Source organism: Trachinotus anak, unplaced genomic scaffold (genome assembly GCF_046630095.1).
Source record: "Trachinotus anak isolate AG129_WGS33_773 ecotype Australia unplaced genomic scaffold, CSIRO_AGI_Tana_v1 ptg000012l, whole genome shotgun sequence".
NCBI lineage: Eukaryota > Metazoa > Chordata > Actinopteri > Carangiformes > Carangidae > Trachinotus > Trachinotus anak.
Genome location: NW_027273863.1, coordinates 16,779,271 through 16,804,908, shown reverse-complemented (window position 1 = coordinate 16,804,908; position 25,638 = coordinate 16,779,271). Strand labels below are relative to the sequence as shown.

The 25,638-nt window shown below is 38.9% G+C and overlaps 2 protein-coding genes across 5 annotated transcripts in view; one reads left to right on the top strand and one right to left on the bottom strand.

Annotated features, from left to right (window-relative positions):
* pth1r (parathyroid hormone 1 receptor) overlaps window positions 1–11,019 on the top strand; it is a 43,165-nt gene extending 32,146 nt beyond the window's left edge. For all 3 annotated transcript variants that reach the window (XM_071491549.1, XM_071491550.1, XM_071491551.1), the window contains 8 exons: window positions 1,433–1,619; window positions 5,320–5,473; window positions 5,950–6,010; window positions 7,163–7,229; window positions 7,383–7,477; window positions 8,256–8,397; window positions 8,786–8,827; window positions 8,919–11,019. In XM_071491549.1, the coding sequence (XP_071347650.1) occupies window positions 1,433–1,619; window positions 5,320–5,473; window positions 5,950–6,010; window positions 7,163–7,229; window positions 7,383–7,477; window positions 8,256–8,397; window positions 8,786–8,827; window positions 8,919–9,281 (1,111 nt within the window). In that variant the 3' untranslated portion in view covers window positions 9,282–11,019. The remainder of the gene's footprint in view (window positions 1–1,432; window positions 1,620–5,319; window positions 5,474–5,949; window positions 6,011–7,162; window positions 7,230–7,382; window positions 7,478–8,255; window positions 8,398–8,785; window positions 8,828–8,918) is intronic.
* Window positions 11,020–13,060: 2,041 nt separating this feature from the next.
* tmie (transmembrane inner ear) lies at window positions 13,061–24,625 on the bottom strand. 2 transcript variants are annotated; one of them, XM_071491762.1, is made up of 5 exons: window positions 24,383–24,625; window positions 23,939–24,268; window positions 20,750–20,867; window positions 18,743–18,892; window positions 13,061–13,465 (listed from the first exon to the last, which is right to left on the bottom strand). In XM_071491762.1, the coding sequence occupies exons 2-5, from the start codon at window positions 24,047–24,049 to the stop codon at window positions 13,167–13,169; spliced, it is 678 nt and encodes a 225-aa protein (XP_071347863.1). In that variant the 5' UTR covers window positions 24,050–24,268; window positions 24,383–24,625; the 3' UTR covers window positions 13,061–13,166. The 2 variants fall into 2 exon arrangements, with proteins under 2 accessions (XP_071347863.1, XP_071347865.1); XM_071491764.1 differs by lacking the exon at window positions 24,383–24,625 and having other exon boundaries at window positions 23,939–24,359.
* Between the last annotated feature and the right edge of the window lie 1,013 nt (window positions 24,626–25,638).

The window sequence follows — 25,638 nt, the reverse complement described above, 5'->3', positions numbered from 1 at the left end:
CACTGCATGGTCATGCATTATGTTTCGCGTCACGACAACAACATGAAACATGCGAACTGTATCAGACGCTACCTTTGACTTTTACTTTGACTTCTAACAGACTATGATATGTCTACCTTTGAGGAGGAGTCTGCCTCTGGGCTTGCAGTAATGCATGCCTCATTGCCTGACATTTAGGTTCTTTGTTATTTTCATGCTGATTTCAAGTTTCAGTGACAAACAACCAAGGCTTGGATATTGATTTTGTAATTCCACCAAGCTTAGAAAGGCTGCACTTCTTAAGCTTCTTTGTCTTTCCCTGAAACATATAAGGTAGATAAATAAGTTCTTTGAAAAGAATTGAGAATATACTCAGCTATAAGGATTTTTTTTTCTTCACAGCTAATTAATGCTGGGCAGATTTGTCATTATTTGCTCATTTTGCAGAGCATAGGGAGTATCAGGAATCAATGTGAAGGCGCTGTTTACCAATGTTCCCACCAGCGTGACTTACTGTACAGGCAGGCAGTCAGAAAGCTTTAGGAACGTTCCCAACTGGCACCAGGAAATCTACAGGTCAAATGAGTTTAATAAGTTATCCCAGGGGCCCATCTGACATTCTGGCTCTGTGCTCCGGAGCACTCCAGCCATGTCTCCCCTTCAACATGTCAGCTTTTAGACAGCAGAGCTTATAAATGTTTTCTAGGGAGAGAAAAGGGATATTTCACATTAGCAGTTGTGTTCAGTATTTTTCACCAGGGAAATCTATGTGAGATTGGTTTTCACCCGCCGCTCCTAAATCAATCATTTTCTGAGGGTAGCTGGTCAAATGTTCAGCTCATTAATGAGGCTTTAATAGTTAATAATGGATACTGTGGGATAATTTTAGTATTCAGTGATTTTTTAAGATTTTTTTTTTTCGTGAATATTTTCAGAATATTCTAGTTTTAGTTGTCTTTTTTTCTTTAAAAATCTGGTAGGTATTTAGTAAATATTGTCATTGACTTTCTTTACATGGCTGTGTGATGATGTAACCTTTGTAGCTATTGATCCAGCAACTTGATTCCAATTCTGGGGCATGACTACCCAAGGCCCACTGCACAGGAAACTCTCAGACAGGATGTTTTGGGAGACTTTTTTGACAGATAAACTTGTGCTTGTCTGGAAGGAAATTTGCATGCTTTTCTCAACACATGCTTGCAATTTTGTTTTTACAGCTCACTTTGAGCCCAGCATTTCAATATTTGTGCGTTTCAAGCCCCTAAATCTCAAGAATGTGTTATAGTCAGCGTGGAATTCAGCTGGCTCTAATTAGGATGAGTATTGTTTGTGTGTGTGTGTGTGTGTGTGCCAGCCCACACACATGCACACACACCCATACAAAAACACAAAGACAGAATTTTCCGCAAGTCTATCTTTTGACTTTGCGTCTCTTGTTTGTTTTCTTCCCCAGACGACTGCACTGCACCAGGAACTACATCCACATGCACCTATTTGTGTCATACATGCTAAGAGCCATCAGCATTTTTGTGAAAGATGTCGTGCTCTACTCTGGATCAGCCTTAGAGAACATGGAGAGAGTCACAGTGGAAGACCTCAAGTCCATCACTGAGGCTCCACCAGCCAACAAAACACAGTTTGTAAGTACCCCAACACAACTAAGACACACTTACAGTATAGATGGGTTCAACATAAACTGCATTGTCCTTGAAAAATACTCACTGAATTTCTTCTTGAAGATTATTTCTCAGTGTACATGTTATATAGGACTCTCTTATCGCACAAGCAAGGCATATGTAACATACAGTTATGGCACATAATACACAATATAGCCATTGATGAATTTTCCATTTTTCTGCAGAAAAAAAATATAATTAGAATCATCAATGTCTGATTGCATTACATGCACAGATAATTTGATTTGTATCTTAGTTGGGCGTTTAATGTTTTGCTTCCAAAGAGGAAGTGGTATTTTGCACAGTCTCACCTGCCTTTCCAGTGCTGGAGCAAATAAACTGTACTATTTGTCACCATGCCAAGCTTTTACTAGGCCAGTACTTGGCTTCCCCTTTCACAGTCAAGTTTAAAAAATGGGTGAAGACTGGGTACTTTTCATGCATGCTTTAAGATGCAAACAAACAATTTGTGCAGTATATTTAGTGGACGCGTTAATCCCATGACCCTCCAAACTGAGTTACATTAGATTAAAAGTGGTTTGTTACAGTCGGTGACGTACTGTACGTGACACAGTGCAGGAATACACTGCACATGTTTGTGCTTTTGCCTACTGTATGCTGTAGTGGATGTAGTGAACAAGACCTGACAGCCCAGTGAAAACCTTATCCTAAAGCAGCTGTAGATATATCAATAAAAATGTGAAGTCTTTGTCTGGATGAAAGTGACCGTATTACATCATGTGGACAGTGGTTATCACTGTTGTCTCACAGCAAGAAGGCTCTGGGTTCGGGCCTCTCTGTGTAGTGATTGCATGTTCTCTCCATGCTTGTGTGGGTTTCCTCCCACTTGCAGGTTAGTTCAATTAGCGACTCTATTTTCTCACGACTCTAATTGTCCAAAGGTGTCAACGTGAGTATGAACAACCCTCACAGATAAGGTTGAGGGTCACAGGGTAAATTGACAACAGGTTAATTGGCGACTTTAAATGGCACGTAGGTGTGAATGTGAGCGCGAACGATTGTTTGTCTGTGCCTTTCAGCCCTGTGATTGACTGCCTGCCTCTTGTTGGGTGGATAGTGTAAACAGTGTTTGGTGCGACAATTTGGTTTTCTTTATCCGCCTTCCATTCACACATTTCACTTCATTTGGTGACTTAAACTGCATATTCACCATTCTTTGATCAACCTGTTTTATGTCTTAGTATATTACAGCTTGTCTACTCTGGGGAGTTACACAGCACAGCTTTGCAACAAAGCTTCAGTGGCAAGAACTCACTAATCAGCGGTTTTATAAATATATTTTATTCCAGACTAAAGGAAAGAGACGAAAATATTCAATCACAGACCTCTGTCTCCATTAAAGGCACAAATGTCCAATTAAAAAGCTGCCCCATGGCCAAACCCCTGCTGTAGTCCAACAATGCTCATTAGAATACACACTGATGAGAAAAGGTAGATATGACAATTACAAGACTGGTAATCAGCACAGGAAGAGAGGGGTGCTGAGTCTAATATTCGTGGCATGACAATACAGTAGCAGCAGCAGCTGAAGCTGCAAAATTGTGAGGGGGCCAACTTTAACTGGAGCCCAATCGATGTCTGACTAAATCATTATGGGCTCCTGAGACTTCCACAGATCCTGTCAATACAACAGCACATAATACTGTGTGGATTATTATTAACCTCTGTTCAAACACAAATAAGCTATAATAAGATAAAATGCCACTGTCAATATTTTATATTAAAGGTGCAGTTCTAGGAAATTCATTTTGAAGCTGGATGTGCATTTATTTAAGTTTTATTTGTTTGTTTGTTTGTTGTTTGTTGTTCCGTTTAATTCAATCAATAACTTGTGATGTGTCTCCCGATTTTCACTGCTCTCCAGTACAAGCCAGCAGGGCCCCGGGGACATTCACATGGTCCAAAAAGCAATTTAAACATATAACTTTAACACAAAAGGCTGCAGCTTGCTGCTGTGACAACTCCAGTTGTCATGTTACATCACTCCAGCCAATCAGCTGGGATGAAACATCAACCTCAATTTTTATTTATTTATTTTTCTTGTGAAGTGTCTAACACACTAACTGACACCTGAAAACTGACTTGTTAGCCATGTGTTACACTGTGACAACATCCTTAATTTCAAAACTGGATTTTATGGATAAAAAGTGTTCAACTACTGTCAGTTTCACTTCTGTAAAAATGAAAGGGGTCGTACTTTCAAACAATGAGCTCAGATGAAATCTTGGTCCCTAGTAAGTGTAGATAATGAATCAAGACACTGTGCCGGAGAGAAATAACAGGCTGTGAATAACATGGGCATAAATGCCATTATGCCATTTTAAATGTGTGAATTTCAGATTGAGTTTACTGTAGGCTGATGCTCACACGTGTTTTAGGGTTATACTGCCAGTAAAGGCAAGAAGCACGTTTTCTACTCTCAAAGCAAGTACATTATGTCCATTCTCTGTATGTCTTTGCTTTGTGTGTGGTATATTTGCTGTAGGTACACTTTAATATGAAATAGATCAAATTAAAGTTAACCTTAAGTGCTATTTTTCTTCTCTTAAATGTCATAGCCTTTGCATTTATTAAAAACAAAGTATTTTAACAGCAGACCAGTATCCCTGGGATTTATGTTGATACTGGATGATTCTCCAGTACACAGTCTGTCCACTCAGTGCCAATAAGAGAAGCACAGTTTGTTATTTATGCAGCGTCGTGAAAGGTCAACTTAGTTCCATATGTTCAGGTGACGTATGGATGTAAAACATTCAACTTACAAAAGGCTAATGTCCTGTTTCAGAACAGCAATACATGTTGTATTTTAACAGTGAATAACAATGATGACACTTTTTTAAAATTGTATTCTCCTTTTAGTTTTTGAATGTGAGCCATACTGTTGTTGCCATGCACAGATATTGTAGGAACACTGTTTTAACAAGACTAAGAGTCTACAGCCAAATGGTAAAATGCTCATAAAGACAACATGCTGATGTTTACCATTAGTGTAGCCTGTTAGCATGCTAACATTTGCTAATTAGTAATGAAGTGGTAGAGCTGTGAGGTTGATGGGGATGTCATTAGATTGCAGATGATACATGACATGAACGAAAACATCGGACAAGTAAAAATTTTGACCTGATGGTGGTATTAGATGTAAAGTCGGAGGCTCTACATAGGCATTAAAATTTGTCCTCCTGGGGCCTTGAATATCTTTAACAAATGCATACTCAAGGGGCAGAACGGTGGTATAGTGTCATTAGCACTGTTGCCTCACAGCAAGGAGGTTTCTCGAGCAACTGTTTCATGATGTGTGGTTGTTGTGTAAATGTTGTTCTGTTTTAAAGGGGGTGTTTTGAGTTGTTGGACTCTTTAAGCGTTGCTATTCTGTACCTGTCGTCCGTCCTCCCGGCAGACTAGATCAGAATCAATCAACGTAATAGCACAAGTGGAAGATTTTGAAAAGTATCTTTCTTGTCTGCAGTTAGCTCAAGCATCAAACCACTATATCACCACAATACACAGCATTCAAACAGGCTGTACTGTGAAGCTACTGCAGCATTGTGAGAGCAAACATTTTAACAAGAATTCAGAAGGTGTGACTTTTTGTCAGTGTGGGGATTGATTACATCTGTTCTCCTCGTCTGCTGTTTGTGTCTAGATTGGCTGCAAGGTGGTCGTGACCCTGTTCATGTACTTTCTGGCGACCAATTACTACTGGATCCTTGTTGAGGGCCTGTACCTCCATAGCCTCATCTTCATGACCTTCTTCTCAGACAGAAAGTATCTGTGGGGATTTACTCTGATTGGTTGGGGTGAGTTCGGCTTCATTTACATTCCGCTTGCATGCCTGCGATTACAATACGAATAATAGGCTTAATGTCATGCAAATTAAATATTATGTAAGGTATTTAATTTTTGATGGTCTAATTGGTATGCAAAGAAGTTTGAACAAAACCAAAACAAGAGGCTCTGTCAAGTCCCTTGCTGATATTTTATTAATAAGTAAATGAAGACAGAGGAAACTGTGTAAAGACACACATGCATGAATATGGGCTTTACAGTTCCTGCATTGTACACACTGTGCGTATAAGTTACATAAGCACAGCGCATACAATGTGGATGCTGTGCTCCCCAGGTTCTACCTGCCTAGCAAATTAAGGACTTTAATTTTGGAATAATTTAAAATATTTTCTTATAGTGATGTTATAAAGAGTGTTTTTTTTTTGTTTGTTTGTTTGTTTTTTTTTTTTCAAAATGATTGTAATATTTCTTCTCTTTTATTTTCCAGGAGTTCCAGCAATGTTTGTGACAGTTTGGGCAACTGTGAGAGCCATGTTTGCAGACACAGAGTAAGTGATCTGCACAGGTATTGAGATATTATTCTTGTTAAACTTTAATACAGAAATTCTAAGATCATTAGTTTCTAAAGGCATGTGAGCGGGCAGAAGAGGGCATGTGCAAACAGTGTCAATGATGAAGGTAAATTTTGCAACAGTGGTTTTATTTTGCTGAGAATCTGAAAGTCAAAAGTACTAGTCCACACAAGGCTGTAAAAACAGCAGCATTTCACACAGGTCTAAATTTTGAAGGCTTAAATCGTGACATTTAAACATTACATAAAAATATCTGTATTATTCTTCACATTTACTGATTACCAAACATGCCTCGAGTTTCTGTAGTAAAGATTGAGGACAGGGTTTAAAGCTGAGTAAAAAGAACGTAAGTGGATTCACCTTCCACTTCTGAATGGGCAGCGTTCATCAGGGAGAAAACTGCCTCAGATCAACTTGGCGGACCCTAAACCCCCTCTGACTGGCACTAGCTGCTCTCTCCACATCGGTCCTGCACCGTGGTCGAGCACTGTGGAATCTGGAGCTGAGAGCTTACAGCTAAGCTCGTGTCCAGCAGCTGTCTAGTGGAACTAAACCACATATTTCTCTTCGTCGTCAGCAGGGGAGCAGCAGAATATTTCCGCCTCCCTTCGAGGCTTTTTTGAGCAGAAAAACAAACCAAGCATAATAATAAGCACGGCTCCATCATGTGCATTCAGCAGTAATTGGCGGTATGGAGTAAGAGGTAATGGTCGGCATTTGGTTAAAAATTCAAACATATCAACTATAGTTGCCATGTTGGTTAAAACTGACCTCAATCAAGCACCATCCAGGCTTTTTGTCTACAGATCTTTGCATCTTTCTTGCTGCTAAAGGCCTCACATACACAGAAATTAATACAGAGGAAATGACCTCAGCATCCTTATTGGTAGCTAAAGGCAAATATTTTGTTATTTCAACGCCTTGGCACTTTGTGCCTTTGTGTGTAGCACTCTCAGATGAATCTAAAAGTGAGGAGGGGATTCAGTCAGTCATGTCTGAATCTCAATCTGATGGCAGTGATCATTAGAGACACGAGAGTGGAACCAAGTGATCCTGGATCATCACATCTGCCGCCTTGATCCTTACTTATCTCTTGCTGATCCCTATTTTGTCGTTTATTTGCTGCAGGTGTTGGGACTTAAGTGCAGGCAATTTGAAATGGATATATCAAGTGCCTATCCTGGTGGCTGTAGTGGTGAGTACATGCTCGCTGTTTGCACCTTTCCCCTGTTGTGCAGGAAATTACAGTGTTTCACTGCACCTGTGGAATAACAGCTGTTGGAAACGATACCTTATTATGTTTGCTGTGACACTCAATCATATCATTGTGTTTCTATTTTCTTTCCAGGTTAATTTTGTGTTATTCCTGAACATCATCAGAGTTTTGGCAACCAAACTACGAGAAACAAACGCTGGAAGGTGTGACACAAGGCAACAGTACAGGTACTGAGTACCAGCCTTGTACAAAATTACTATTTTCATTTCTAAATTTTAATAGTGCAGCCGGTCGTTTTGATTCGTTCATCATTGCCAGCACTGCCAGCACAATGAAGCCATGAATATACTGACTCTGATTGCATTTCCATCATGAGGCAGGTTTGAAAATGGAGATTGCAGTGATACGTAATAATGTCCCTTCACTGTCATGAGCCAAAGGCTGCAAGTAATGATTATTATCATTACAGATTAAATAGATAGTTATTGTTTTTTTTTAATGTATTATGTAATCTATTTTATAATATCAACAAGTAAAAGAAAGTATTTTAAAATGCTGTTGTCAGTTTTCTAGGTAAATTGTTTATTTTGTGCAACTAACAGTCCAAAACTGAAATTTTCAATTTATAATGACTTAAAATGAAAAGAAAAAAAAAAAGTTTTGCATTTTTTGCTTGATAAATGACTTAAAGTTCACTTTAACTTAAACAACTTCACTTAAACAACTCAAAATTTTTGTTGACTGATAATTGTTTGTTTATCGACATATTAATTAATCAACTTATTGTTCCAGCACCAAAGATAAAATATTTGTCCACAATGTTTTTTGTTTTAAATGTAAAAAGGGGCCCTAAAAGTGAAATAATAGATTAAAAAAAATGAATTAATTAATAACTGAACTAATGTGTGGACGTGAGATCTTTTAGTTCTGTAATGTGCTGGATGTTTGGTAAATGAACTGTACAACATTATTCTGAGATTATAAAATGTTACTCTGCTGTTACAGAAAACTGTTGAAGTCCACACTCGTGCTGATGCCACTGTTTGGTGTCCACTACATCATATTCAATGCCATGCCGTACACAGAGGTGTCTGGAGTTCCCTGGCTGATCCAGATGCACTATGAGATGCTGTTTAATTCCTTCCAGGTAAATGCCAGAAATGCTAAATTTAGCTCTGAGGGTCCCACATAAATATTAATGTGTCCTTTCAAGCTGCACAAATCTGATTGACCTGTTCAGGATTCTGCATGTCCTCAAGGTTAACTTGTCTTTATCACTGAAAACACTGCCAGCATCTCATGAAAAAATGAAGAGGGATCAATTATCTAATAGTTAGTTATTGATTAGGTATTTGGTTGAGGTTATATCTTAATTAAGACAAAGAGGGAGAGAGGGGTGGCTGATGAAAAATATAAAATAATACCATAAAAATATATATAGTAAATAGTAAATATCAATGTATGTGGTTAAAATGTCATATGATCTGCACACTAAAAACAGCTGGCCAGTAAAATCATTCTCTTCTCTTTTCCAGGGATTCTTAGTTGCAATTATATACTGCTTTTGCAACGGGGAGGTAAGAACTCATAGAGTTTTGCATTTTACAGCAAAAACTCCTGCATCGTATTTAAGCTCTTACATGGCTAAAAAACGTCTTCTCTTCTAAGGTCCAAGCTGAGATCAAAAAGTCCTGGAGCAGGAGGACTCTGGCACTGGACTTCAAAAGAAAAGCTCGGAGTGGCAGTAACACTTACAGCTATGGACCTATGGTATCACACACCAGTGTTACCAACGTCACTGCCAGAGGACCGCTGGCCCTCCACCTCACCACAAGGCTGGGACCGGTGCCTGTGAACGGGCACAGGAACCTCCCCGGGTACGTGAAGAACGGCTCCGTCTCAGAGAACTCAATACCTTCGTCGGGACAGGAGCTCCACATTCCTGAAGAGGAGCATTCTGCTCACACGCGGCCCTGCGAGGACGAGAAACCCTCGCCTGTGGTCGAGGAGGAGAGGGAGACAGTCATGTGACCGCCGTATATAGGATGAAAACTGGAAAAAAAAAATACAAATCATAACACAGTCTCAGGATGGTCTGCCAGTTTTTTTCTCCTGTGAATCGAGCCAGAACATTGCCGACCGATGAGGCTCAAGGCAAAAGAAAAAAAAAAAAAAAAAAAAAGGGTGTATCACTTTTGTGAGCTGGGCCACCTTTATCTGAGGGAGGAGGACTCTCATTGTTGTGGCAAACACTCTCAACTCTTTCAACAACCACCTGCCACAGTGAATGTGTAAAAGGCTGAAAAACAGACTGCCGTTTCTTATTCCTTTCCCACTGCCATCGTGTTTGCTGTTTGCTCTTTTGGCAGATGTCTTGTGCTCAGCTCTTGTGCATAAATCAAACTGAGGTTAGTTAGTGTCAGTAGTTGCCAGGAACAGCCTTAATCACCTATGTAAAGTCAGGTGGATTTTGAGTGCACTTAGTGGCACATGGGAGGACAATTTCATCAGCAAGTTTTTCGCATTAAGTCAGTGTGAGTAGACTAAGTGTAGGCTCGGCTTTAAAAAAATTACTAATGCTACTATTTGGAGGGATCTGTTCATGTTTTCTGGCACGGTATCTCATTTGTTCTGCATTGACTTAAATCCACTTCAGTGTAAAAGGGAAGGTACTCAGGTAATTGAAGTCCTCTGTTGTTGCACACCTATTTTTATACGTTTAAAGTGGTGTTTTAGCATGGTCAGCATTTCTCTCCAGAGGATGTTGGTATGTTATATAAGGCTGTGTTGAATATTCTTGTTTAAAAAAAAAAAAAGTTGTACAGTTTCTGCTGTTTAGAAAGACCCAGTATTCATCTCTCTAATTGCAACAGATTTTGAAGAGTTCAAATGAATGTGTCATATTCAAATTCACTACAAAAACACACACACAGATACACACACACACACACACACGCATACACAACATGATGCCAAAGTAAGAGTATCTATTTGGAGACTGTCTCTTTCTTTGGGCTGAGTGTTAGCAGAGGTAAAGAGGACCTTAATGGAAATCTGACAGAAATAGTGTCATGTGTTCTCACTAAGTTTTCAAAGGAAGAGACCCCCCATTTAAAAACACAGGGCACAGGAAACGGTCATATATTTCAGTGGAATGTTAATTAAATGAGGAATCCAAGAAAATCTCAAATTCCCCTGGAATTCCAAGAGCAATGTTTGTGGTGGATATGAAGGAAAACCTAGAAATGAATAACACACAGTAATTTTTACAGATGGTCCAGTGTTATGCTGCTTTTTGATGTATATATACAAGTCACAATGTTTACAAAGATCAGAAATACATTCTAATTGTGAGCGAATAGTGTTCATTTGTATGGATATGTTATAAAGCTATGTTTCAGTGTATATAATTTTTTTTTCATGTGTTTACGGAATGTTTGCAATATTTGATTATGTACATTGTCCAAAACAAAACTGGTGAATATATTTACAGGTGACAGAGGGCATTCAAATTAGCATTTACTGAAGCATTTGTCAAAATAATTTAAACTCTGTAACTTGTAACTTACTGCACCTAACCTGCATGGTTTGCAGGTTAGGTCACATAATCTATTATACCAAAGAAAAAAGGCATGATGTGCTGCCGGGGGAAGAAGGTTATTTTACAGCATTTCTTGGTATTTTCATCCACCATCTTGTTTACAGCGACCAAAAAGTCTTAAAGTCACCCTCTCTCCAAAAAAACAAAAAAAACAAAAAAAAAGTAAAAGTAAAAGTATTTGCTACTGGTAGTTAATGTAGGAAAATTTCAGTATAAAGTGTGTGAAATACAGCCTACACATAGAATGAAGTTTTTCAAATAAATATTCAGTTTCATGTAAACAGCAGTGAGGCAAATGGCAAATGAGAAAACCGTCCACAAAGCTTAGTAGCTTAGTAACAATGGACTGTGACCATTAATATTAAAGGCAATGTTGTTGCTCTTAAATCGTCCACTTGGATTTTTGACTTAACTTGGTCTCAAGAGCTGAATAAGTATTTGGTTTGGACTAACGTCTCTGATGGATTTGTGATTTAGCTCAGATTCAGCTAAATGGAGTTTTACCTCACATAAATTCCAACTAATATGTGACCAAAGCTAATATTTGCTCTTGTGCACAGTGTTATCCCATGTTTGTTTTTTTCTTTTTTACATCTGGCGACCACCGTTCGATGGCGACAACTCTTGTCCCCCTTGCTGTCATTGCTTTCAGTGACTGAGTTATACTCCCAACCCCCTGATTTGCTCCACCAGTTGCTCAGTCCTTTAAGATGTGTGCCTGGACTCAGTTTTGAAAGGTTAAAGCCTTGTCTGCTCAGTTTGTACTGCCTACAAGTCCACTCAGCAGATTTATACTTCATCTAAAAGAGTAGAGAAAACTTAATTCAGACAAACTGTCCTTGCTGTTTTCTCATTAAACAAATGTTTAAAGGATCCATCTAGTAATATTCAATGTTTTACTTATTGACAATCCCAATCCCACAAATACCATCCTGGGTGCGTAAATAGTCACTGGATAACCAAACGTGTATTAATCTGCAGCTAAAAAAAAAGTCCCCAAGAGATGCAATATTTACTCCTGTCTGAGTAACGTTTGCTAGAAAATTACACAGCCTTTCTTTTTAAAAATTAAAGCATTAATTATTTGTGACCCAATTTTAAACACTTATACCTTTATTGGAAAGAAATGAGTTTTTCAATGAAAGACAATAGCATGGTTGGAAACTACTGAGAGACGGATTAACGGCATGAAATTTTTGGTCTTTTCACGGCAATAAGGAAAGTATAAAATAATTTTAGAAATATCCACAAAACTCATTTGAGCCAGACAATTTCCTGTTTATGACATCTGGTCAGGCGCCTGTGACTTTGAATAATTAGCTGTGGAAGTGCGTTTTGGCCTTCAAGGAACTCAGACATTTCCAGGGGGAATGATTGTGACTCGCTGAGTGAATTGACGACAACAGTAATTACAGGCAGCTGCAGGCCACGGTAAAGGGAAAAGGAAAAGAGGGAATCCTCTGTCACTTGATAATAAAGTAATATCCTGTCAGTACAGTCATAATATGTACAACATTGAAAACTGCAGCTGACTGAGGTGGTTGTTCTTCAAAACCAAACTGACTTTCCACTAATGGCCGCTGGGCAAGTAAAGATGTTGCCGTTGCGTAATCCAGATTTTCATCAAAAAGGCGGGGGTGGTATCAGAGCATTAAAATCTTTTATTAAAATAACACTTGGAAAATTATATATGAGCACTTTAATGCCCTATAATACAGTATTTTGTTCTGATTGTATCATGTAAAATGATTGTGTTTTGGAATCAAGTGTACAATAAGGCCAATAACCATAGAGCTAATGTTGTATTTCATTGTTTTCGAATACCTCTCATGGAAGTATAATATGTGTTTCATTGTCTTTTTATTTATCTCGTGCCGAAATGTACTCAGTGGAGTCGACATTGGTCTTCATGCTTTAGATACAGTATGTGGGCAGTGTTTTTTTTTTTTTTTGTTTGTTTGTTTTTTAAAGACACATCTCACCTTGTCATCACTCCATAGTGATGTAGGCATGTTGTAGATATCAGTGTAAACTTGGACTCAAATAGGAAGATGTTTTCTTGTTTCTAATGTTTAACAGTGAATTGTGAATAAGTCAATAAATCTATAATTTTACTGTACTCATACTTTTGCAACTTTTATGACTTTAATGGAGACAAAATACCAATAATGCATTTTCTTATATATAAGCATTTTCTTTATTTCAAATATAATATGATACAAATTTCATTTTAGAAAAAAAGTGCCCAAAATGCTTGCAGTGAAAAATATGAAATGATTTTTTTTTTTTCAGTGTTTATCAGTGGAAGCCAAAGTTCACTTTTGAGCTTTCTTGGCTCCCCCTTTAGCCCCTCCTTTGCCTCCTTTCTCTCCTTTTTCCCCTTTGTCTCCCCTCTCTCCAGATTTCTTCCCTTTTCCTTCACCATCTTCTTTTTTGGAAGGTCCTTTTTCACCTTTTTCACCCTTCTTCTTTGTTGAGGCATCGTTTTCATCTCCTTTCCCGTCTTTGGCACCCTTGCCCTCTTTCTTGACCTCCTTTGTCTTCTTCCCTCCTTTATCACCATCCACTTTCCCGGAGACTGTTGTCACCTCCTCCTTTTCTTCTGCTTTTGCGGCTGCAAGAAAAAACATGAAATAAAAAGAGTTATAGACTTCATGGCAGCATCAGGTATCATCAGGGTCCTGCCTCTAATGGTAATTTGAAGGGAGAATTAACCCAACAGCAAGCCAGGATAAGTAGGTTGCATGTAATGAAGGCACATCTGTTCCTATCTGTTCTAATAAGCTTGGTCTATTTATTCTTTTAATGGGATTGTTTGAAGTGCTTTCTGGATGAGAAATAGAGAACAAAGGTTTACTCTCAGCTTTGCGTGTGTTGACAGAAGACAGTGTTTTCTCACTATTCTTCAAGAGGTGACCTGAGGATGTACATGGCTAACAAAGATAAGGATGAATATCTCCTTAATGTTACCAGCTTTAGTTTGGGCAATGGTATATTTATATGCCAAATAAAATGACAGGGGTATTTTCAAATGAAAGATTTCTTGTGGACTTCAAGCCATGGTTTGACATTTTGGGGAACACACTTATTTGCGTTCTGGCCAAGAGTTAGATGAGATTTATAACGCTCTCACATCTGTCCAGTAAACATAAAGCTTCAACCAGCAGCCCCTTAAAGCATCAAGACTGGAAACAGGGAAACAGCCAAAATGACTCTTTCTAAAATAACAGAATCTGCCTACCCGCAACTGTAAATCTCAATAATTAAGAAATTATAACTTTTATTTGCTAAAAAAAAATTTAAAAACCAAAAAAATAAAAAAAATGAGTTGTGGTCATGTGGAGCAATCAGCAGAGAATTCACTGTGATGACAACGCTTTTATTATTAATGCTCGCGGCCAAGAAGTGGCCCAACATATAAACTGCTGGAAATGTGTTGTTTTTACTTTTCATTTTAGTTAGCACTTATTCTCCAACAGAAAGCAGATAAGTGTATTTTCATAAATATCAAAGTATTGCTTTAAATTCTCACGGACCGTCCCCGCATCTTCTCTGAAGCAAATATCTCCCAGAACGCCTCATAATATGCAAATAATCACAGGCTGCATGTGGAGATCTTGAACCATTAAGTGTTCAAAAGCTTTTAACCTTAAACCCTGCAGTCTCTTCCTCTTAGGTAATTCAAATTTGTTGAAGTTATAGAACCCCATTTAAGTTTAAATGAAGATTTCTTTTCTTTTATCATGAAAACTAAAGGCAGTCCTTGAAAAGAAAATGGTTTCTTAATCAAAGGTTTATTATGTGATCCTAAGTTTGCAGGGAAAAAAAGAGATATTTTTTGGTCATGCTTGGTCAAAGGAACAAAGCAGCAGTCGTTTTCAGGCACATACGGCTTTGCAAAATGAGAGCTGCACCCCTAAAATAAAGCTGACAAAGCTAACAGGGTCCAACAGATGTGCCAAAAGCATGTAATGTTTTAGGCAAGACTTAAATTCAAATTACACCAGGCTGTAAAATAGATAAACAAGAAACATTGGTGTGATTTTACTCTTCAGCAGCTATTGTTTAAAATCTGTGAAAATAGCTTGAAGGAAAGACACAAGTTGGGGTCAATGGAACGCTTTTTTTTTTTTTTTTTTCCAGTAGCAAAGCAAACATTTGCCCAGTGCTCTACAAAAGCTGCACAGACACTGGATACATAAACAAAGGCCAAGAAGCCAAATGACAAACACAGACCAAATGTCAGAAGTTGCCAGAGGGAGTCAGAGTGAACCTGAAATGATTTTGTTCCTGTGTTTTACTGTGTAGGGTGAATCCAGCAGACTTAAAATAATCAATCAACCATCAGAATGTTTGTGAATAGATTTCTTTGTGTTCTTTTTGATTGAATTCTGAATCTCCTTCTTGCTTCAGCTCTTCCTGTTTATTTTTATACTAGTCTGTGAGAGAACTTGGAGAGACGATGCATCAGTGGCAGCAGGTTAAAGCCAGGGCTGGTGACGGCTACGTGAGGGGGTGTAATTAAATGTCAGATTTTAAAACCCGGACACTGTTACAATTTTGGCCAAACTTGGAGGGTTGGTGCCTTTTTGTGCCAAGCAACCTGCTATCTACACACTGTGCACTGTAGTGGAATAATTAAAGGTTACCATTGCCTTCTACTAAAGGCCTTGACCCTCACATCATCACTAAATGTCAAAGGTTCAGCACGGATACAGCTGGTACAGTTTTGAGGGCACAGCGTATTTTTTACATAAAAAAAGTGACAGTTCAGTCTGACTGAGGTGACGTAATTTATTGTCAGGACTGTAAATGTAATCTCAGAAGTTGGCCAGATACTGTCTCACTGATGTCACTAATATTGCCTGTTTTATTAAAATAAGTTTGTGTTTTCATCCTGGGGAACAAAGTTGGACTTGTATCCGGACCAGATTCCTTTTCGCAACTCATCAGTCTGCGTGCTGTGAACCTCAAACGACCTCTTCCTCGCTGCCCATTCAGAGCTATGAGGAGACAGATGTGTGAGAAATGTGTTTTGAGTTGTTACAATAGCTGCAACAGTTTGGCGACATTGACACCACCCCCATTTCAGCTACTTGAAATTATGCACTTTGCACCGCAGAAGAATCAGGTCTGGTGAGAGCTGTGGTGGAATCACAACTTTGTCTTTTCAGCCCCTGCATTTTATTGAATTTGTGTGGGATTTTGTCCCTTCCTTCTCTTTCTCACAATGTCAGACAGATATTGGCTGTGAAACTGGAAACTGCTTCCTGTTCTCATATTTGATCCCAGATGCTTTTAACAGTTCAGTAAGTACGTGTAAATGGAGGCGCAGAGAAAAGCTTAATGGAGGAATTTCAGAAATCTTAAGGGTGCAAAAACTTGGGTCAGTTTAAACAAACTGTTTACTCAACACATACTTTTTCTTTTATCCCCAAAGTACATTTATTTCCCATTTGATAAGCGTCTGTTATGTCTGAAAAATATTCATGCACACATCCAGGAGATAAGAACGTGCATTTCTCAATCCTCATCTAACATTTAATTAACTGCTAAGTTATAGTCTGTGTTGTTTTTGCTGATTTTCCTGGAAGAACATTTCCTGTGTACTGTTCAGCTGCATAATCAAGCCCTTAGTTTCAAAGGAAACATACAAAAGTTATGTTTATGAATTTCATTCTGTGTTAAGATGTTTACTGCTTCACATTCAACGACGCCACATTCCCTCAACATTCATTGGTTTGTCAGGTGATTATTGCATATTTCATCTCGCAGTACCCCAAACATGACATAATCACTGGAGAAAGGCGGCAAATTGCGTATTTGTTTATATTTACGTTCCCTTCTTCCTTAGTTAACCCAGAAGCAAACATTACAGTGTGTTTTGTGTGGAGTTCATGGATGAGAGCAGCTAATAAATATGTGTTCATCCTCACTCTTTATAATAGCTGAAGTCAGTGCAGCCCCTTCAGCCCCTCTCCCAGCCACATGGTTGGTTAGTTAAATAGTCACAAAAGAGGATTTACTCCGTTGCATATTAGATCAACTCTCTGTGGTGACTCTGGGGACTGAAGAGATACAGAGGCTCTCGCCACAGTAGCTTTATCATGTGATTTTTCTTTGTATCCTCAAAGGCAGATCTCATTTGACACAATTCTCATGCAAGAAAAACGTATTGACAGCTCAATGCTTTTTCTTCCATAATTAATTTCACAATAAGTGAAGACTGTATTTGTGCACACGACTGCATAGTATATTATCCAGAGGAACGAGATGAGACAGATGTCAGTGCATATCTGTCACTGTTCTTAACCTGAGAAAGCCACTGCTGAGCAGCTGAGATGGCTCAGATACACACAAGGCAACACAACACATTCCCGAGAGAGAGAAGTAAGAACAAGATCATTTAACCACAGATAAGACCAGTGTTGACATCCATGATAATATTTAATTAAGAGCAGTAGGAGATAGTGTGAATGATTTGCTTTAGCCAAAGCTAATCTCAGGTGGGGGAAAAGACAGACAGGCATGCTGCATGCATTATCATTTCCACTAGTTCAATTTTCTGTCTCACGGTTCTCACAAAGTTGTCAAAACCATTTGCTCTTGACATTTTCATGCAAATATGCCTGAAGCAAAGTATGTGCATTTACATTAAAAACATATAGGCGTTGAGAAAGAGAGGAGCCTCTCAAAATACAAAAAGTATAAACTACGTATAAAGTCCAGCTGCCCTATAGAAGTCGTGCATTGTATAACCACAGTCAAAGTTGAATTTTCTACTGCACATAGTTACTGCAGCACTGCAAAATTTGGAAAACTAAAATTGTGCTCTATTTTCTGGCTATGAATGTTCTGTGCTGTGATAAGCAGCTGAATGAAAGATGCATTTTTTTTTTTTTTTGCTCAAATTCAATTCCCATAGCATTAAGGGAGGACCAGATGGATTAACTGCAGGATGGATGGATGCAAGAAGGTGATTTTTTCAGTGGCTTCTAATGTATATGCTGCTTTTTAAAAGTCACTTAGCCAGGAGGAGTGTCTGAGAGAAGATTAGAAGAAAAGGTGAAAAAACATCATCCCGTCTCAGGCAAACTGACAGAGCTGGAGGGCTCCTCGCTGACCCTAACTACTGACAGCTGGCTGCTGTTAGCACTTTGAGGCTGGACCTGCTCAGAGACTGTCTGTACTGCAGAAGCATCTGAGGTAGCTGGAAGAAAAGCAAGAGAAGAGAACAGAAAAGCAAGAGAAGAGAAGAGAAGAGAAGAGAAGAGAAGAGAAGAGAAGAGAAGAGAAGAGAAGAGAAGAGAAGAGGAAATTTAGTATAACAGAGCATAACACAGAGCAGAAGAAGTACAGCAAGTTCAGTGAGGTGAAAAGAAAAGACATTGAAAATTTCAGAAAATTAAAGCTAAAGATTAAAGCTGCCCCAGAAAAGATGTTATGTAAAAAGACAGCTGTCTTCTTAGCCTTAATGATAAAGTAGGTCTACAATAGCGAAGTCCTGTAAGACCCTGCATTAAAAAACAAAATGTATTCTAGTATTAAATACTCTTCTCTGCCTGTAGACAGAGACACAAATCCAGCAATCACAGACTAGTCTACAGGGGCATATTGAGCAGTTTATTGATGTCACAGGACTTCAGTGTATAAATGTTCAAACAGTTTTCAAACATTTATCTCCCATTTTCTCATTTGCAGCCACCAGCCTTTGACGTTGCCCTATGCAGCTTCAAACAGCGAATTAAAGAAACTGTGGCACAAGAAAAAGCAAGCAGGGCGATTCCAGGAAAGCACCACAGTTGACATCAGAGTTAGAGCTCGTGCTTGTTATTATTACCAATTTAATATAGTCATATTAATACTGGAAAGATATTAAAGAGGTACTTACATCCTGGGATCTCAGTCAGCTCATTCAGAGGTGGCACTGTCTCTAATGTGTTGGCATATTTCTTGGCGGCCTGCCGCTGCGCGTGCCGCGCCTCTATTTCCTTTTTGGTTCTCGGGATTCGACATTTGAATATACAACACAGAGTGATGACTAAAGGAGAAAGGGACAAAAACACAAGACGCAGTGAGCTGAATAGAACATGTTCCTAATTGCAACATCTTATACATGACGAGTATGGATTTAAGTGTTTTAAAGAGTCATGGTACAGATTAGTTTTGGTTTTATTAGCCCAGTTTTTGGCATAACTGTCATAAAGATCCTTGCCTCAGTACAGAGGTTCAATAGAGGTTAATGAAACTTCACAACAAAATTCAAAAGCAACACTTTATAGAAACAACGTTTCCATTACTGCAGACAATCTACAGATATTGCTGTGGACAGTATCTGTAGGACCTGCTATCTACAAGAGAAATCAACCATGAAAACTGTGGACAGCAAAGTCAGTGTTTAGCAGCGTGGCGGTGTTGGTGCTTCAAATTCATGGGACTTGGACATCTAACATCACCCAGCTGGTGAAGAAAGCATGACAGCAGCTGTATTTTCTGAAATAGAGAAATTTCAGCATGTCACTGAGGATTCTCAGCAGCTTCTACAGCTGCATCACAGAGAGCATCTTGACCAGCTGCATCCCCGTATGGCGTAGGGAATAGCACCGCCATGGTCTGCAAACACCCGCAGAGAGTGGCAAAGACTACTGAAAAGATCACCAGGATGCCCCTACCATCTCCGCAGGACATCTACAGAATATCCACAGAATACAGCCTCTAGGTTGAGGGACAGCTTTTATATGTGACAGATCAACAGATCTATTCCACTGCCCTCACCCTAACCCACTTCATCATACAGGGAGCAGATGCACATACCCACTGCACAGACACTTACTCACTGCCTCCATACAGAACACATATATTTTGTCACGCAATACGACTCTGTATAATATAGTATACATACAGTTGTTCAGATATTTTATCATATCTTATTTTTTTTTTATCTCTTCTGATAGTCTTTTCATTTTCTTTCATTATCATATTTTTTATTTTTTAATACTCTGTTTCTCTTGATAAACAACATTCAGAGTGGAATGGAAGAATGTCACCGTACAGGGAAAGTTCCTCTCCAGACATGTTTTAAACTATATAAAAATACTGTGCTATGATTAATATTTTCTTTAACATCCCCACATTAAAAGTAAAAAAAAATGGAAATCTTGGGCTAGAAGCACACACACCATGCTTACTTCCTTAATGAGAAATTCTGATTCTCTAAAATCTGCGACTAGAAGATGTATTAGGACCGTTAAGTGTAGTTATTTGTTAATGTTGTTTGTGAGCTTGTAACCAGCAGTGGCTGAGACAGGGTTAGTAGCTGTGCTAATGCAAACTCTCACTCTCTGTACTCGGATGAGGAATCTGTTGTGCACCATAATCGGTGACTAGCAGATGTATCAAAGTGGTTAGTGTAATTAGTATCTTGTATTTGTTCATGTTTTTTGTTAGCTTGATAGGTTGTAACTGGCAGTGGCTGACACAGTATCAGTGTCTGTGCCAATGCAAACTCCAGCTCTCTGTACTGACAAGGTTTCAGGTTTATATAGGATTTGTTCTGTAGGTTATATGAAACCCTGGCTGTCTGAAAGTGTTTTTATTAATGAACTGACCCTTTACACAAAAGACTAGAGCGGAGATCATCTCTCAGGTGTATATGACATCTGTATTTTGAACAAAAATTTGTAAGTTTGTCTCCTTGAATTCACGATCACTTTATACTTACCGCTATTATTTAGTGGACTCACTTCTGGAAACGCATAAGTGATCCTTGTCATAATTTCCTATTTCCTGACATATTATCTGTACCCTTACTATTAATTACACTGTACTTGATGTAAATGTCTGTTTCAAGAATGGGTTGTGAAGGCAGCAACAAAGTGATTTCACAAGTTATACTGACCAACTGCCAAGACAAACACTGCAAAGATCCCAATGACCTGCCATAACCGCAGCCCCCAGAAGACAACGGTCTCTGAGGTCACAGGGTCCGGCTTCTTTGGGGGATCTGTGGGTAAAAGCTGTGGGGGAAAAAAAGAGAAAACATTCAAGTATCTGAACACCTTGAATAAATCTTAACAAACAAGTTATACAACAGAGAGAAAACCTCAAGGAGTAAAACAAGCTTCGCATAATTCATCAAGAATTATGCTCAGTTTTCTGTGTGATGCTTTGATCTTTAGGCGATGTAGTGTGTCAGTAAAGTAATTGGTGTGGAGTTTTTCAGTCACTGAAAATCAGTTTCTTTATCTTTCTGACTTCAAGTGAAAATGAATTAATGATGAACCGTTTTTGACTCTGATATACTGTACAAATTGCAGTCATACATTAACGCCATTCAGATATGAAAGAAGCATTTGCAGTCCTCAAAGGGGCACAGATTCCCTAATCACTAGTTTATCGCACAAGTGTCTCATGGACAAAGTGTTCAGTGGTAATTCCACAAGCATACATCTAAAGTGGACATTCATTTTATTTGTTATTTTTCCCATTTATTTAGAAGAATCAAATTGAACTGAACTGACATGCAGTTCCTGGCAAACAGAAGCACTGCAAGACCAAACCACAAAGTTGACATGGAAAGGAAAAGTAGTTTTTTTTAAGACATGAGCAAAATGTTCAAAAACTAAAAGCCTATGCAAAAGGTCTTCAGCTGCCACGAAAACAAACACCCACCATGACCTGTGAGTTTTTCTGTCTCTGTCTCCACCTGAATCTTCCCTTACTCAACACCAACAAGTGAGACCATGTAGCCAGAGTAGGTTGGTTTCCAGACTTTTCCTGCACGTTCTCTGGACTTTCACAATGGTCTTAGATGCTTTAATTCTCTGCCGCACAATGTTCAGTCAATAGTGTCCAAAACAAACACTTTTCACATAACAAAACACCTCTCTCCAGAGCTGGGGATTGGGGAACAATAAGTATAGACACTGTATGTGCGTGTCTTTGGATTAGCCAGCAGAGAATCGCTTCCCTGATAAAACCATCAGGAGGATTTCTCCCCGTCTACAGTGTATCGATCATTTGATTGGATCATACACGGTTGTTTTGGAAACTCTATACTTAAGTCCATACAAAAACAAGCAATGGATCAGAAAATGGACATTTATTACATTTGTTGCCTTTATTGATAACACCATTATGAGGTGAAGTAGAAAAATGTTCTAAGAAAAAGCTGAGATGGTGATACAGCAAACACCAAGGACTGAGGTTCAACAGAAGGTAAGAGATGAAGAACAAATAAACTTGATTTGGTACAAACGAGCTAAAACACTCAAAAACGCTCACAAATTTGTAAATAAATATGAATTTGTAGGTTAATTTTTTAGCAAATAGTATCATTGTGAATCATTGCAAATAAAGTTTTCAAGACAGTAAATCTAAGTATCTTTTGAGTTTATGAAGAGGGAACCAAACAAATCAACAAATCTTTAATGTCAGTGTCCTTTTTTCTCTGTGCCAGTACCAGGTCAAAAATAACCTGCTGCTTTTGCTGTTTATTGCACCTGATACTCTTCAGTCAGTCAGGCAGTCTTCAGGGCCTCTACACTGTTTGTGTGCCATGGAGGACACAAGAGGATGCAAAGAAAATGGTCTGAATGAATTTACGCTGTGTTCGTGCAACTCCCACAGATTGACTAGCCTTGATGAGGATATTTAGCACTGCTCTTAAATAATAACAAATTTTTGCCCTAAGAGTGATTATGTAACACTAAGTCCTTCCCTCTGGAGGAGAAATTCAGGTCGCAGGATTAGTGGCTGTAAGCCTCAAGTTTCTTTTTGGTGGAGCAAACAACATTAATGCACAATCACAATGACCTCACAATGACCTCAAGTTACCTCCTGGTAATCATAACAGTTATTACACACGTTTGCTTGTTGCTTGTTGGTTTCTCTGTCGATTACATATTCAGTTGTGTGGTTGTTCTTCTCAAGTAAGTATTCTGTTTTGTTTTGTTTTGATCAGTCAGGAACTATTCGAAATTGAGAAATCAGTATTAGGATATAGGTTATTCCACACATAAAGGACCAATTACCAAGTCTTACTTTACAAAACTGATATCCTGTATAAAGAAAAGGTACCTACCTGATGTTTGAAGTGTTATAACCTTTTCCTGTTATTAAACTGTAGGGGTTTTTTTTACCTCATGCGAGGACTATAGATCTGGCCTGCAACATTTATTTACTGGGCATCATCTGTCACCAACTTGAGTTTGACTTTTCCACTTTTTGAAAGCACTGTGTGCGTCATACCAGCAGCCACAGGGAGGCTGTTTCTGGAAGTTTCTTGTATTTTCTCTGACCTTCTATAATAAGCTCAATTGTTTGTTTGCTGCAGAGCAAAGCTCAGCGGATGTGAATGTCACATGTCAGAACAGGGTTGTGTGTATAAATACAAACAAACACACAATCTATCCTGTTGCCTTCTTATAACTGTATACAGGAGCATATTCCACAAGATTAACCATTGTACATTTTTCAGCAGTATTCAACATGCAGTTTGTTGCAATGTCAAGGCTGGTTTGTTCCTATAGTTTGCTTCTAATGTCTATAATATACAACCACAACTAATGGTTTTCAAATATTGTAAATCATTCTAGTTCCAACATAACACAGGAGTGTTTGTCCGATATTAATAAGATATTTTGTCCTTTCAGCCATGTTAACACAAAGGGAAAAAAGGAAAAGCAAATTGCCTATTCTTCGGAAGCATAATTATTTTATTACCTTGTTTTGTGAAAATATAATGGATTTCAAATACTAGTTTTACAGTCAGATGACAGTATTCTGTGTAATCCAACCCTCTTCTCCTCATCCAAAAGCACAAAAAAACAACTTGTATGTAGCAGGACTCATCTTACTCACCCTCATGTTTGCACCCATTTAAACATGTGTAAGACCATATAATGTATCAGATTTCACAAGTCACACCTCATCCAGTATGGCAACTAAAGCAACAACTCTGGCGACTAAACAATAAACATGAATCACATAAAGCTACGGCAAAGCACCTGCACCCATCAACAGAGAAACCCTCAGGATATTCCTGAGAAGAACCTGTGGAGGACATGGTGATGCATCAGGCTCTTACCTCAGGATCCGGGATCTGGGAGAACACGGAGGACAAGCACTGAGACAGTAACACTGCTCCCCAGCCCCGCAGTAGGAGCTGAGGTGGACATACAGGCTGATCCCCAACCATTCTCTGTCCCTCTTTCTCCCCGCAGCCACCCTGCCCCCTCTCTCCCTCTCCCTCTGCTTCTTCCTCTGTCTCTCTGTCTGCCTGCCTGTACTGGCGCCGTGTACAGGACGGGACCACAATGGCCCAGGGTGATTAATGGTCACTATGGTGCTGACGGCGTCCTCCCATCCACAGTTGTCTGCTGCTCTTCTCTATCTCCTTTCCTTTCTACCAAAAACACTGCGGGGACCCAAAGACACACCAGTGGTCACTGCTGCAGCCGAGCTGAAAACCGCTCCACTACAATGGAGGGAACCAACCTTGCAGTTAGGGTACATTAATTAATTAATAGACCTGGTGTGGTTTACAGCCAGCTCACCCTGCTGGGGACAGGCAGTTCACACAGTGTGGGGGGATGGGCAGTACAGCTAACCATGAGGTTGGCCTGCGCAGGACAGTGAAGCAAATGGCTGTGAGCGTTATCATCTTCATTGCCACGGAGTCTGGAGCCAAAAGATTCTCACAGCTGTGTACCTTCAGTGTGGCAAAATGGCAAGAGCAACGATGCAGTGGAGTCAGATTTCAATACGTTCCTGCCTAAAGACAAAACAAAAAAGTTGGAGATGAATTACTTTGGCAGCAGTCATTTGCGCTCAAGTCAGAAGTGAAATTAATGTCATTTTGAATTATTTTTGTTCGTTGTTTTTTTTGGTGCGTACAGTATGTGGCTGCCTTTGATCCATATGATCTCTTCCTATTATGTTTCCAGCGATAAGAAAATTATTCTTTAACTAAAAGAACCAACATCATGATGGAAAAACAACTCATATGTGAAATCAAGTAAGTACCACATTAAAACATTCTCAAATATGAAAAAATGAAAGTACGACTTTAAAATCATGCCCCCATGTGCATCTGTAATTTAATGCTACACATAGTCTGGGTTATTGCAGCCATGCCTAAGTTATTCATACATTACTGTTGTTGTTTTAAACTAAAGCAAAACATCTTTTTCCATGTTCTTATTCCTTATTTTGCTCATAAAATTAATCTGTAAACGATGTTATTGAGATGATAGGCCGACAGAAATAAAATGTCAAAGTTGCCTGTATAGACATCCAGCAGCAAAATTCCTTTGATTAGCTTGATTTGTATTTGGACCTTGCAAATGTGACCTCAGACATGTGGCTCATTAGCTGATAAAAGCTCCACTATGTTCACAATCACAAGAAGTTTGGTGTGGGCAGGTATTGTACAGTGGCCTTACTAAAGGCTTTTGCTGAGCCAGAGCCAAGACATAGTCTGGTACATAACGTACATAAATTGGTGACTTGTTGTTTTCACATGCCAGTTTGGACTTAACAAATGAGACATAACATTTTAGTAAGTGAGCTTTAAAATGCTGGTTGGCAAATTTTGTTACGTGGACAGAGCCAGGCTGTTTCGCCCTGTTTCCCGTCTTTACCTTAAGCTAAGCTAACCAGATGCTGGCTGCAGCGATGTATTCAAGTGACAGAGATGAGAAAGCAAATTAGTGTATTTCCCGAAATGTTGAACTATACACATAATATATAATATATATATATATACTATAGCATATAGTATACTAT